Genomic DNA, 12,686 nt, shown 5'->3' with positions numbered 1-12,686 from the left:
TTTTTATATTTAACAATAAAAATTTTAAATTATAAAATTTCTATTATTATTAATATTTTTTATGATTTTATTTAATATTTTTAACTACTTTTCAATATTATAACTAAATAACGGAAAATAAATCATTTAGAAAATATTTTTTAAGGAAAATGTTTTCCATAAAAATATTTTTCAACAAATACAAGTTATTTTACAGAAACAAAAGAAAGATTATATTATTATTATCATTGTCATATGTGTTGTAAACATCATTGTAGCAACTTGGTTGAGTTTCTTGGTTGAGTTTCTGTTTTATAATTGTTTTTTGGAGAATCAAATTTAGATTTTCCGGTCACCGGGTGTTAATCATATCAACGTTGGACAAACAGCGGAAAAAGAAAAGGGTAAGTGATTTTGTTGTTACTTAAATTAATTTCTGTTGTGTTTTACACAATAAATTGAAATACAAAATCGGTGATATAACGTGCATTAGTGATAAATTCAGGAATGATAAGCAAAATTATGCTGCAAATAATATTAATTACAAATAATAGTTAACCAGAAATTCATAATTGTACATTGGAAATGTAGATTCAAAATTCCCTCTATTGATAATTGACCTGTTTCGAATATCAGTAACTAAAATACAAATAATGAACTCAAATCTCAAGCTGTTGTTCCCAACCAATACAAAAACAGGGAAAAAGGGGCTTAATCATAATCAGTCTGCACCGTAAGATCCCGTACACCTAAATCATGGTACAAACCATGCACAAATTGCAGTGTTGGTCGATCATCCATCCCTTTCTTCACCTGTAAGTGCCACCCACCAAAAAACGTTGTAAATTACAGTCGCTTGCATAGTAAATTAAAGGCAAAACTATTTTGTATACTCACACAGAACGCACAAACATAGCAAGTCCAAGAAAAACAGGTGACGTGCAAATGCAGATGGTAGAATGAGCCAAATCTTTTGTAAGATACCTGAAGTGAAAGTGTGCCAACAACATGACCAGGCACCAATTCGCAAAACCGAGCCTGAGAAACTTCAGTAACATCTTCTCGAGCAGTAACCTAACCAAAGAATTTTTCAGGGGAAAAAACAGTCAAATGATTAAATTGCAAAATACAAAATGAAGGGCCTTGTTATGAACTTCAGTAACATCTTCTCGAGCAGTAACCTAACCAAAGAATTTTTCAGGGGAAAAAAAATGAAGGGCCTTTTTATGAACCCACTATTTGGAATTATAAGAAAACTCCCCCGAACGCAACCACAAAGATTTTAACTTTTAAGATTACTGCATTTTGGCAAGGGGACAGATGGTGCAACAAAATAGAGGATAGAAAAGAATCATTTGTTATCATATGTGAATTTGTAAGAATATTTTTCTAATTAGGACCATAACACGGCAGAACTAGAAATGGTGAAGTGGCAAATTTCGGGAGAAAAACTGAAATGAAGATACAGATTCAGTTGAAGGAAAGAACCTCAACAAGAAACAAGTAGGTAGACCAGTTTGGATTCCCAATTTGCCTTGAATTGTAAATGTAAATAAAGAATTTAAATTCTGTTCATTTAAATGAGGATCAATTGCAGATGCACACAAATCATTTAAATTCTGTTCATTTAAATGAGGATCAATTGCAGATGCACACAAATCACAAGTAGTTACTACAATCCTTTCTGGGACCTCACCTGTCTTAGGCATTTGCTCAGTGCTGAGTAAGGAATGCTAGGTGGTGCCATTTGGAGCAAGACACCGGCAGTACTTTTAAAGAGAGGCATGACAAGCATAAAAACTGCAACTGAAACTAGCCCCAAACATAGAACTTCAGCATTTTCAACCCTACAATTAAGGGAATAATTTACAAACAAAAGAAGAATCAGCTGAGGAAAGGAGGAGGATAAGAAAGACTCTAGGGGCAAGTTTGCAGAACTACAGCTGAAGATGAAAGATGAAGCAACATACCCAAGGGACTAAAACCAAGAAGCCAATATGACTCATCGATCAGGGCGAACCCTATATAAAAAGCCATTCATACTCTGGAGTAACGGGTTTAATGCATCTTTCAATACCACCTTTGTACTTAATATTCAAAGCCAAACAAATCCAGGAGGAGAGGGCTTAGCTTTTATATTAACAGCTAATTCTGTTGTTAATGATATCAGCGATGACGGTCAGTGGCTTGATATCATTAAAAATGAAATGAACGGTTCCTCTTCAGCCCAAACAGTTGCTATAGAGTTTGATACAAGAAAAAGCTACCCAGAAGATCTTGATGATAATCATGTTGGCTTAGATATTAATAGTATCAATTCTCGCGTTCAGTTCCCCTTAACTAAAGTTGGTCTTAATCTTACCAGCGGTAAAGATATCAATGTTCGTGTTGAATATAATGGTCAACTTAAGGAGTTGACTGTTTTCGTCGGGAACGTGAACAATCCAGTATTATCTCAGAATCTTGATCTCTCATTCTATCTTCCTGAGAAGATTTTCATGGGATTTTCGGGCTCAACGAGTAATTATACTCAGTTAAACTGCGTAAAGTCATGGGCGTTTAATGGCACTGAAAAAAGAAAGGAACGCGAGCCTTTTTGGGTTTGGATTTTGGTTCCACTCCTTGGAGTGTTGTTATTGTTTGGGATTGGATATTTCATTTACTGGAAAAGAAAATCAGAAAGAGAAAAATTGGCAGATGCAGATGCTTATCCTATAAGCATAGAAGAAGCAATACAAGGCTCTTCCACAGCTCCAAGAAAGCTCAAAATGAAAGAATTAATCAAAGCAACAAACGGCTTCAGTTCCAAGAACAAGCTTGGAAAAGGCGGATTTGGGACAGTGTATAAGGGAATGAGCAAAGATAAAGAAATTGCAGTCAAGAAAGTTTCCATGAAATCAACACAAGGAAAAACAGAATTCATAGCTGAAGTCACCACAATTGGTAATCTACATCATAAAAATCTCGTTAAACTAATCGGTTGGTGCTACGAGAGGCGTGAATATCTTCTCGTCTATGAGTACTTGCCGAATGGTAGTTTAGAGAAGTACATATTTGATGAATCGGCATCAGATGTACTAGGATGGAAAACAAGGTTGTCTGTAATAACAGGGACAGCCCAGGCATTAGACTACTTGCATAATGGCTGTGAAGAGAAAATACTCCATCGCGACATCAAATCCAGCAACATAATGTTAGATTCAGAATTCAATCCGAAGCTAGGGGATTTTGGACTTGCTCGAACAATTAAACTCAGTGATCAAACTCATCACACTACAAAAGCAGTAGCTGGAACGCCTGGCTATATGGCTCCGGAGAGTATACTCACCAGTGGGTTTACAGTGGAAACAGATGTTTATGCCTTCGGTGTAGTTATATTGGAAGTTGCATGTGGAAGAAAGCCAGGAAGTCCGAACCATCAAGACGATTATATTGGTCACATAGTAAATTGGGTATGGGACTTGCATAGAAAAGGAAGGATAATTGATGCTGCAGATAAAAGACTGCAGGGAGATTTTGAGGATGGAGAAATGGAGATTTTTCTTACTCTGGGTTTAGCTTGTTGTCATCCAAATCCAAACAAGAGGCCTAATATGAAAATTGTTTTGCAGGTTTTGAAAGGTGAAGCGCTACCTCCTCCTGTGCCTAATGAAAGGCCTGTTTTTATGTGGCCTCCATTGCCTCGTCCTTTTAAAGAATTGGATATCTCTCTTGGCCAATTCACTCCATTTTCAGACCTTCATGGAAGATGATTAAGTGACTGTTCTTTTATTATTGTTATTATTATCAGGAGAATATTATAGGACGCTTTGTCAGGATATAATATAGAAATAATGTCCTTATTTTTCTCTTTTATTATTATCATTTTTTTTACTTCAATTGTGATTTCAGCATACTGTAATACTTATTGTCTGGGGGGTTTCCCTCTATATATATAAATACCGTAATTTAAATTTTCTTGAATTTTTTTCTATAATTAGTTCGGAGAACTGAGAAAATCTTGATATTTCTTATTTTATTTTAAGAGGAAAAGAAAACATTTTACGACTGCCACTGAAGATTGAATATCAGCAGTTATAAGATATACATTAATCAATTCTAAATGTTATTAATTCATTCTTATTATCTTTTTGTGGGTAATATAGCTTTTTTTTTTTTTTTTTTTCAAAGAATGGAGTATAGCTTTTCATCTAAATACCAAGAATCAACAAATTAACCTAATCTTTTTCAGTAAACAAATTAAAAAAAAGGAAAACTATAAATATTTGTCAAATATAGCTTGTATATGCATGGTTGAAAATCCAATTAATTGGAGATAATTAAAGTTGTAATATGAAGATAATCCAAATCAATTAGGCCCATTACATATATTTTTTAACTCCAATTCGTAATTGTTTGTAGTTTTACGGACAACATACAGATAATTCTTAGAAATTATCTGATTTCTGAACATGAGAAATGAGGTAATTGTCCACATGCTTCTTCAAACTAATTTATTAACGGCCATTTCCATATAAATTGACTTTATAATATGTATTAATTATATATTACTGCGTCAAATGAAGTTGAGAAACCCCAACTAATATTCTTCTGGTTTGCTGCACTTTTCCACAACAGTTTTTAGATTCTACGGACACCGAATGAAACCCGAACGCCAACCGGAAAACTGAAATTAGACTTGACTATAGAAATTCAGGGTATTTTTATTCCAACTTGACCAATTTTTTTCTCATCATGCTCGAATTCAATTTGATAGAGAAGCTAAAATACTTGAATTCAATTCTATATTCTATTGATCAATTTTATTAATATTAAAGTTCAACCCAAATTTATTTATTTTTTTTTTTTTTTTTAAAGAGTAAAACTCATAGCCTTTCATTCATTATCATAAATCTCGGACAAACAATAAGAAATATAATTCCAGATACGTAGATGCGCAAAGCGAATAAAAGCTCGAGTTAGGGTATGAGCCTTTAAGTTCGCTTGCCTACGAATCCATCTACACGAAACCAAAGGGAGTTCTAAAAATAAGTTCTTACAATCATAAATAATATTCCGCACATACGATCTGAATAAAATAGAGGAGCACAAAGCATAAAATAAAACCTGCTAGTCTATGAAAATAGTACCTCCACGCTCAACATAATTTTGCTTGAGAAATAATAAAAAACTACGAAGAGCTAAAGCCTCCGCAATAAAAGGGTCCGTACCACCTGTAAAGTGGCCTGAAACTGCTCGAATAAAAATGCCTTCCTCTGTCTCCATCACCGCTCCAAAGCCTTGCATGCCTTCTTGCTCAAAAATAGAACCATCCACAAAAGCTTGCCATGATTGGTCTCCACTGTTGCGAAGACGTCCGGGTGGAAATATTGCAAGTCTCTGCCGACTTGTATTTGAGGATGCACTAGCCATGCTCCTTTTCGCCAACTTTGTATGTTCCCAACTAATCATTTATTCTTTTGCCTTCAAGAATGTAGTGTAGCACGTGTCTCTTATAGTGTTCCAAAGAGCATTATTTCTTGCCATCCAAATATATCTAGCATACACCAAAAACTTTTGGGATTTTAGTTTATCACCATTAGCAAGTACCTGCAAAAAGAAGTTAGTAAAAGAAATATTTATATCACCTACTTCATACCCCCCTTGCCTCCAAACTCCCTTAGCCTTACTACATAACTCTATTGCATGATTAATATCCTCTTCCTCCCCACACCAAGAACACCCAATATCAATCTCCACCCCTATCCTTCTCAATCTCTCCTTCTTAGGCAACACATCCCTTAGAGCCCTCCACATAAAATTTTTGTCTTTAGGGGAAGCATCTAAACCCCACAACTTGCCCTACCATCCACCTTCTACCTCATGCATCCTCCCCCTCAACAACCTCCTTGCCACGTAGTACCCCGACCTAACGCTATAAATACCTTTTTCATCCCAATGCCACATAATTTGGTCCCTATTAGCGTTAATACTAATAGGAATCCCTAACATAGCTCTAAACTCTCTCAAGCTAAAAAGAGTCATCACCTTCCCCACATCCCAAGGCCCTTCCCCCTCCACAAAAAGCTCCCTCACTTTCATATTAGGATCAACAAAGTCCCTACTATCCTCCACCCAAAAACTATGATCCAGAGGCATCCACGGATGTGATAATACACTGATAGTTTCCCCATTCCCTACTCTCGACCGTGTTGGCTCAAGGGTCAAAATACTTATCTCGGATTTTGATGATTATTACAAAATAAATAAATTTAAATTATATTATTTGTGCTAATTTTATTTTATGCAGAATTTCTTTGGAAAGAAATTATACAAGGCAAGTCCTACATTGAGAGTGAAGATTTCGAAGATCCTAGTAATCTAGGCATTTAGGAAACTTTGTAGGATAGAGAGAAAGGTTACATATGAGCACAAAAATCTTTTTTTCTCTCAAAAGTATTTTCGGAAATTAGATTTTTTCAAAATAAATTCTTTTATTTTATTTTTTCGAAAATATTCCTTTAAATCGAAAAGATTTATTTTTCCTAAAAACTAAAGAGATTTTCTTCTCTAATGTTTTTGGTAATAAAATCATTTACTCTTTCGGAAATATATTTTGAAAGATCTAAGGTGTTTCAAAGTTAATCGCTTACCTTAAAATGAAAGGGAAATCTCTTTCGGTTTTGGTAAGTGCATCTTTCCGCAAATAAATTCTTTCCAAAATAAATGCTCTCAAAAATCTTTTCTAAAGGAAAGTGAAAATCAAGTTTTATTCTCTTACCAAAAAGGATGAAATAATTTTTGGTAACCAAGATTCTCACATCTTCTAAAATAAGGAAAGAAGATATTCTGTTTTAAATCTCTTTCCAAAAGTGACAGCTTCCTTGTTTCCTATATATAAAGGAACACTCACGCCTTAAACATTTGGTGAAGTAAGAGTAATTGTTTTAAGAGCACTCTCTCTCATTGAACGAATCTTTTTCTCTCAAAACTTACTCTACCCCCATTTTTCTTTTCATCTCTATACCTTAACGTTTTCATATTTAAAGAAGAAAAGAATTTTTACAGTTACATTTTGAAAAACAGTTCTGTGTTCTAATCGACCTTCTAATCTGATAAAACTGTTTTTCCTGTGCTTATATAGGCGTTTCTTTCTGTCTATTTAGAATCTGTATTCTACAGTAGACAGGCTCTTTATTTTGTTAAACTTTTGAGTGTAATAGCTTAGGTTAGAAGCTATTGAGATAGAGGTTATCAAGCGACCTTCTCCATGTGTGGGATAGCAATGTCTTGAATTGAGTTTTCTGTACTCTACCAAAAACAGAAAGGGTTGAGGTTAACTAGAACCTTTGGAAAATCTAGTGGGACAAAAGGGTAGATCTAGGTTGTTGTTCTATTTCCAGTATAATTCACTGTTTGGGTTTCTATTTTGTTTTCTAAACTTTATGAGGATGTTCTAATCCTGATAACTCTTCATCATAAAGTTACTTTAACATTTGATTAAGACTCTGTGAAGAAGTTCTAATAACTATCTTTCACATAGTGTTATATGGTCTTGCAAACTTTATGAGGAAGTTCTGAGTTCAATAACTTTCCTTCATAAAGAAGCTCTGATATCGTACAAGTCAGTGTGAAGCTGTTCTAATCAATAGCTGCACTTTGCACAGACTTTCTATATCTAAAATTAGAACATTGTGAGGAGATTCTAATCCATATTCTACTCTCACAAAGTTCTGTGTGTTTTTCCGCTGCACTTAGAATTCTAATTCTTGTTTAGAATTTCTAAAATTTATTTCAGTTTTTAGAAAACCCAATTCACCCCCCCTCTTGGGTTGTGCCATATATATTCGGGACCCACACACCGTACCCCCTGTTTTAATTCCCCAATAGCAGCATAAATACTCCTCCACACATAACTAGGACACCTACCAAGAGGAGCATCCAAAAAATCCCTATTATGGAAATATTAGGCTTTGAAAAGTTTAGAAAAAAGAGTATCGAGCTCCGTCATAAGACGTCACCCTTGCTTCGCTAGCATGGCCATATTAAAACAATGAAGATCCCTGAAACCCATACCACCTTCCCTTTTGCTACAACACATCCTTTCCCACGCTAACCAATGAATCCCTCTACGCCCTCCTTCCTTCTCCCCCCACCAATACTTGTTCATCCTTTTTTGCATCGCTTCACATGTAGAAAGCGGTATTTTAAACACACTCATACAGTAAGTAGGAATAGCTTGCGCAATCGACTTAATTAATACCTCCTTTCCGGCTCTAGAGAGGAATCTGTTGCACCAATTGCCAATCCTTTTTTCAAGTTTGTCCTGAAGGAAGCCAAACACCTGTTTTTTCGATTTGCTAATGAGAGATGGAAGACCAAGATAAGTACCCCCACCAATTGAACCAGCAACATTCAAAATAGTAGAGATATTAGTCATCAATTCTCTACTCATATTCGGGCTGAAAAAGATACCCGATTTGTTCAAATTAATGGCCTGACCCGATGCTTTCTCATATTTCTTCAAAATATCATTGACCTCCTCTGCTGCCTGTAACGAACCCTCAAAAAAGAAAAAAGAATCATCCGCAAATAGCAAGTGTGTAATGCTCGGACAATTCCTGCCCACCTTCACACCTTGCAATCTACCTCTCCTTTTAGCATCCTGAAATAATAAAGACAAACCCTCTGCACAGAATAAAAACAAGTAAGGCGACAAAGGATCGCCTTGTCTCAAACCTCTACTAGGACGAATAGGGCCCATCTCCTTACCATTCAATAACACAGAGTACTTCACATCAGTTACATATAAAATCATCCACTTCACCCACTTCCCACAAAAACCCATTCTCAGCATCATACCCCTCAGAAACTCCTAATTAACCCTTTCGTATGCTTTCGAAATATCAATTTTTAAAGCACAAGCACCCCCTTGATTCTTCCTACTTTTAATGTTATGAATTAATTCAAAAGCCACCGCCACATTATTGGAAATTAATCTCCAAGGAACGAAAGCAGATTGACATTCATCAATAATTAAAGGAAGAATTTTTTTCAACCTATTCGCTAAAGATTTTGCTACAATTTTATACAAAACATTACAAAGCGAAATAGGTCTATACTCTTTTAACGACATAGGATTATCACATTTAGGAAGCAACACAATATGGGTATCTGTCAAAGTTTTTGGGAAGGTACCTGTGTCAAGCCATTGTTTGCATTCCCTCCAAATATCTTCTCCAATCACATGCCAAAATTTTTGAAAGAACGCCGGATTTAGGCCATCCGGTCCAGGTGATTTGTCAGGTTGCATATCAAATGTAACTTCTCTGATCTCATTCAACGTAAATGGAGCCGTAAGATTATTGTTCTGGATAGTTGTCACCTTTGGTTGAACAAGATTAAAAATTTCAGTGGAAACTGAATCTTCTGCACTATAAACAGTAGAAAAATAATTCAATGTAAGTTGTTCCAAACTGTCATTATCTGTTATTATCTCGCCATCCTCATTTTCCAGCTTCATAATTTTAGCTCTCCTTTTTCTAGTCTTTATTGAAGCATGGAAATATTTGGAGTTTTGATCCCCACTAGAAAGCCATCTCTGTTTCCCTATTTGTCTCATTCGGCACTCTTCTTCGAATAGAATAGTATTCCATTCATTTTTTAGTCTTTGAATAGTGACATCATCAAACCCATCTCTTGCCTCTTCTATACGTTGCTTTAATGTCCTTTTGTGCTTCCAAAATTTTTTATTATAGTGCCGACCCCACCTTTCCATTTCTTTAACACAAACATCTCTTTTATGTAACAATGGCCCACTATCATTATTACACCAAACATCTTTGACAAGTTGATCCAATTCCCTCTCCCCCAACCAACTATTATCAAATCGAAACCTTCTATAATTATTGTCCACCTGTCTATAATTGAGTTGAATAAATAATGGAGCATGGTTAGAAACAGGAGCTGTAATAATTTTAGCTAACTATTATAAATCTTGATTCCTTGTATAGTTATAGTTAGGACTTAGATTAAGAAGCTAGATTTGTCAATATTTGCTTTTGTAAAGCTTCCTTTTACTAGGATTCTTAGTGAAATAGGATTTGTACCAAGGGCGAGCAAATGATCGATTCTATTCCAAATCAAAATGGTTCAATTAATTTAATTGGTTTTATCTAAATCAAGCCGGTTTTGCACCTAATCGGTTGGTTTTTATAAAATCAAACTGAAAACTGAAGAGAATTAATTTAGTTTAAACTGTGTTAGCTGACAATGACGATCATTTTTTTTTATAAGCAGACTGATGTCCAAATCTAATCAGAATGGTTTGATTTTCATTTCAATTTCGTCAATTGCTTTTTTCTCACCCGCGTATATTATGTTTATTATCTTTGTTAGAAGATGTAACAATCAGTGCCACACACCAAGAAATGACGTTACTAATTTATCTTCCCAAATGTGATGAAGTTTCCTTGTTAATACTAACAAGAAGAAAAAGTAAAACAGTGGGGGAAAAAAAAAAGAAAAGAACATGTGAATTTAATTTAATTAATATCAATTTGGTTGACTGGTGGAATATTAAAATACAATTTATAATAACAAACATAAGTTTTTGAATAATCAATGTGGAAGCTGAATTCACCACTCTTCTCCCGCCACTGACTCTTTTTTTCACGTCATACATGCTAACTGCTAAGCATATGAATATTTTATTTTATTTTATTTTATTTTTATTAGTTCATTTCAGATTTTGTTTTTTTTTTAAATGCTTATAATATTGATTTTTTTTTTAGTAAAAAATATTTTATTTTATTTTATTTATATCTCAAATATTTAGTCCCCGTAGCCTCCAATAATACAATTCATTTAATCAAATGAGGCAAAGAATTAAAAGAGGTAAAAGAAATAGGAGTATGATGAAGTCTATGATGAGTGGCCACTACAAAAAAAACGCCATTTTGCGACCGACAAATCGGTCGCAAAATGGACAATATCGGTCGCTAATTTCATGTAGCGACCGATTTGCGACCGACAATTGTCGGTCGCAAAAATACTGGTCGCAAAATAATTTTGCGACCGATGAGACAATCGGTCGCAAATTAGATACCGATAAAATCGGTCGCAAAATTGAATAATCGGTCGTAATTTTTGGTCGTGGTTTAATTGGAAATTCAGTCGCAAATTTGGTCGCAGAATATCGGTCGCAATTGTTTTAAATCGGTCGCAAATAATAAATTCATAATTTTTACTTTTGGTATCAAATCGGTCGCAAATCGGTCGCAAAAATGAAAAAAAAATAAAAAAAATTAAATATTATTTTGAAACCAAAATATTTCTGCACCTGTAATAACCTAAACACACAAAAAATTATTTATATACATTCCAATTATTCTTCAAAAAAAAAAAAAAAAATTGGAGCAATTAGTTTTTGTACTTGTTATTATTTTTGTTCAGTACTTTCACAGAGTTAGTTTTTATGCGTCAACTACGTATACACTGATTTTAAGATATTTACAATTAGTTTTTGTAGTTTGGAGCATATATTGAAAACTGAAAACTCTTAAGTACACATCGCATTTGCATATTTCTTTTATATTTCTTTTTCGATTAACTTGAATAAAATGTAAAATATTATATAATAAAAAGAAAATTGCTTTCATTTTCAATCCCATAATATTTATATTCTGTATATTTGAAATGACACTTGCTTTGAAACTTTGAAACTTTTCCGAACTGGTTGCAGACTTTGAAATGGTCTACTAAAGTATCTATCAAAGTTTGATTAAATTTTTTTAATAATTTAATTATTTCGATTCAATTTTAAACTTTGATGAATTTGTGAAAGGTATTTTATAAGTTATTAAAAATTAGATCACTTATTAGATTTGAGAAATTTTGATGGATAAAATGAGTTTATTTTTTTATACATTCAACAATTTTTTTAGTAAATAAATGTTGAAATAAGAAAAACTACTAAATGTTAATTTCACATTTTTCATTAAAAGTCCTAACAAAAAATATATATAATAAATCAACCACAATATATTTAGAACCTTTAAAATATTGTTTTTCTCTCCTAATAACAACTGTAAAAATCATTCTACTATATATTTACAATAGTTTTATATGTATTGATTACTAGATTTTATATTAATAAAATAGAACTTTAAAGCAAAAAGAAAATGCAATTTTTAATGAATAAAATGTTTTTTTAGAAAAGATAAATAAAAATAGAGATTGAATAAGGAAAAAAATTTGGCGTTCTCACTAATCACATTCAATTTTGTTGCTAAATTTCATTATCACTCATCGGTAAAATTGCAGAAATTAATGTAATTTGAAAATTAAAATTTTTATCGCTCGATATCACTCGAATGTATCTCCAAATGTCGTTCTTCCTAAATATTAATGGCGCGTTCTATTTTATTCAATTCAATTTAGTCAAATTTGTATGATAAAATGATATTTATCTATTTGCTTGGATATTAAGGGTTATTAATTTTATATATAGCAACAATTTTTAAATTTTTTTTCGTTTTTTAAATAAAATATGTAACAATATATAATTACGGCTTTTTGTTGACTGAAACTCTCAATTTTTAATTTATTTAAGTTGCATATATATGAAATACCCCGAATTTTTATTTTCGAAACCTTTGAATTTTTATTAAATCAAAAATTTCTATTTTTGACAATATGGGCCGTACATAGTGAACAATTTTAATTTG

At 33.2% G+C, this 12,686-nt stretch overlaps 2 protein-coding genes across 2 annotated transcripts; one reads left to right on the top strand and one right to left on the bottom strand.

Moving 5' to 3' along the window:
- Positions 1 to 490: 490 nt before the first annotated feature.
- LOC149498087 (metal tolerance protein C2-like) lies at positions 491 to 2,187 on the bottom strand. The gene is made up of 4 exons (XM_089717842.1): positions 1,950 to 2,187; positions 1,676 to 1,826; positions 964 to 1,053; positions 491 to 792 (listed from the first exon to the last, which is right to left on the bottom strand). Exons 2-4 carry the CDS (start codon positions 1,772 to 1,774, stop codon positions 691 to 693), a joined length of 291 nt encoding a protein of 96 aa, XP_089573968.1. The 5' UTR covers positions 1,775 to 1,826; positions 1,950 to 2,187; the 3' UTR covers positions 491 to 690.
- On the top strand, positions 1,843 to 3,740 carry LOC149498086 (putative L-type lectin-domain containing receptor kinase S.5). Its single transcript, XM_089717841.1, has one exon. It carries the CDS (start codon positions 1,977 to 1,979, stop codon positions 3,729 to 3,731), a length of 1,755 nt encoding a protein of 584 aa, XP_089573967.1. The 5' UTR covers positions 1,843 to 1,976; the 3' UTR covers positions 3,732 to 3,740.
- Positions 3,741 to 12,686: the final 8,946 nt, after the last annotated feature.

This window comes from Jatropha curcas, chromosome 2, assembly GCF_041381405.1.
Source record: "Jatropha curcas cultivar XTBG-Jc1 chromosome 2, XTBG_Jcur_1.0, whole genome shotgun sequence".
Classification (NCBI taxonomy): domain Eukaryota; kingdom Viridiplantae; phylum Streptophyta; class Magnoliopsida; order Malpighiales; family Euphorbiaceae; genus Jatropha; species Jatropha curcas.
The sequence above is the reverse complement of the archived record's forward strand: the minus strand, read 5'-3'. Positions and strand labels throughout refer to the sequence as shown.

Bases quoted from the DNA above. Each gene is read 5' to 3' on its own strand.
- LOC149498086 (XM_089717841.1), top strand. From the start codon at position 1,977: ATGACTCATCGATCAGGGCGAACCCTATATAAAAAGCCATTCATACTC.
- LOC149498087 (XM_089717842.1), bottom strand. From the start codon at position 1,774: ATGCTTGTCATGCCTCTCTTTAAAAGTACTGCCGGTGTCTTGCTCCAA. The intron at 1,054-1,675 runs GTGAGGTCCCAG...TTCTTTGGTTAG, and splicing joins TGAGCAAATGCCTAAGACAG to GTTACTGCTCGAGAAGATGT. The intron at 793-963 runs GTATCTTACAAA...TGGCACTTACAG, and splicing joins TTGGCACACTTTCACTTCAG to GTGAAGAAAGGGATGGATGA.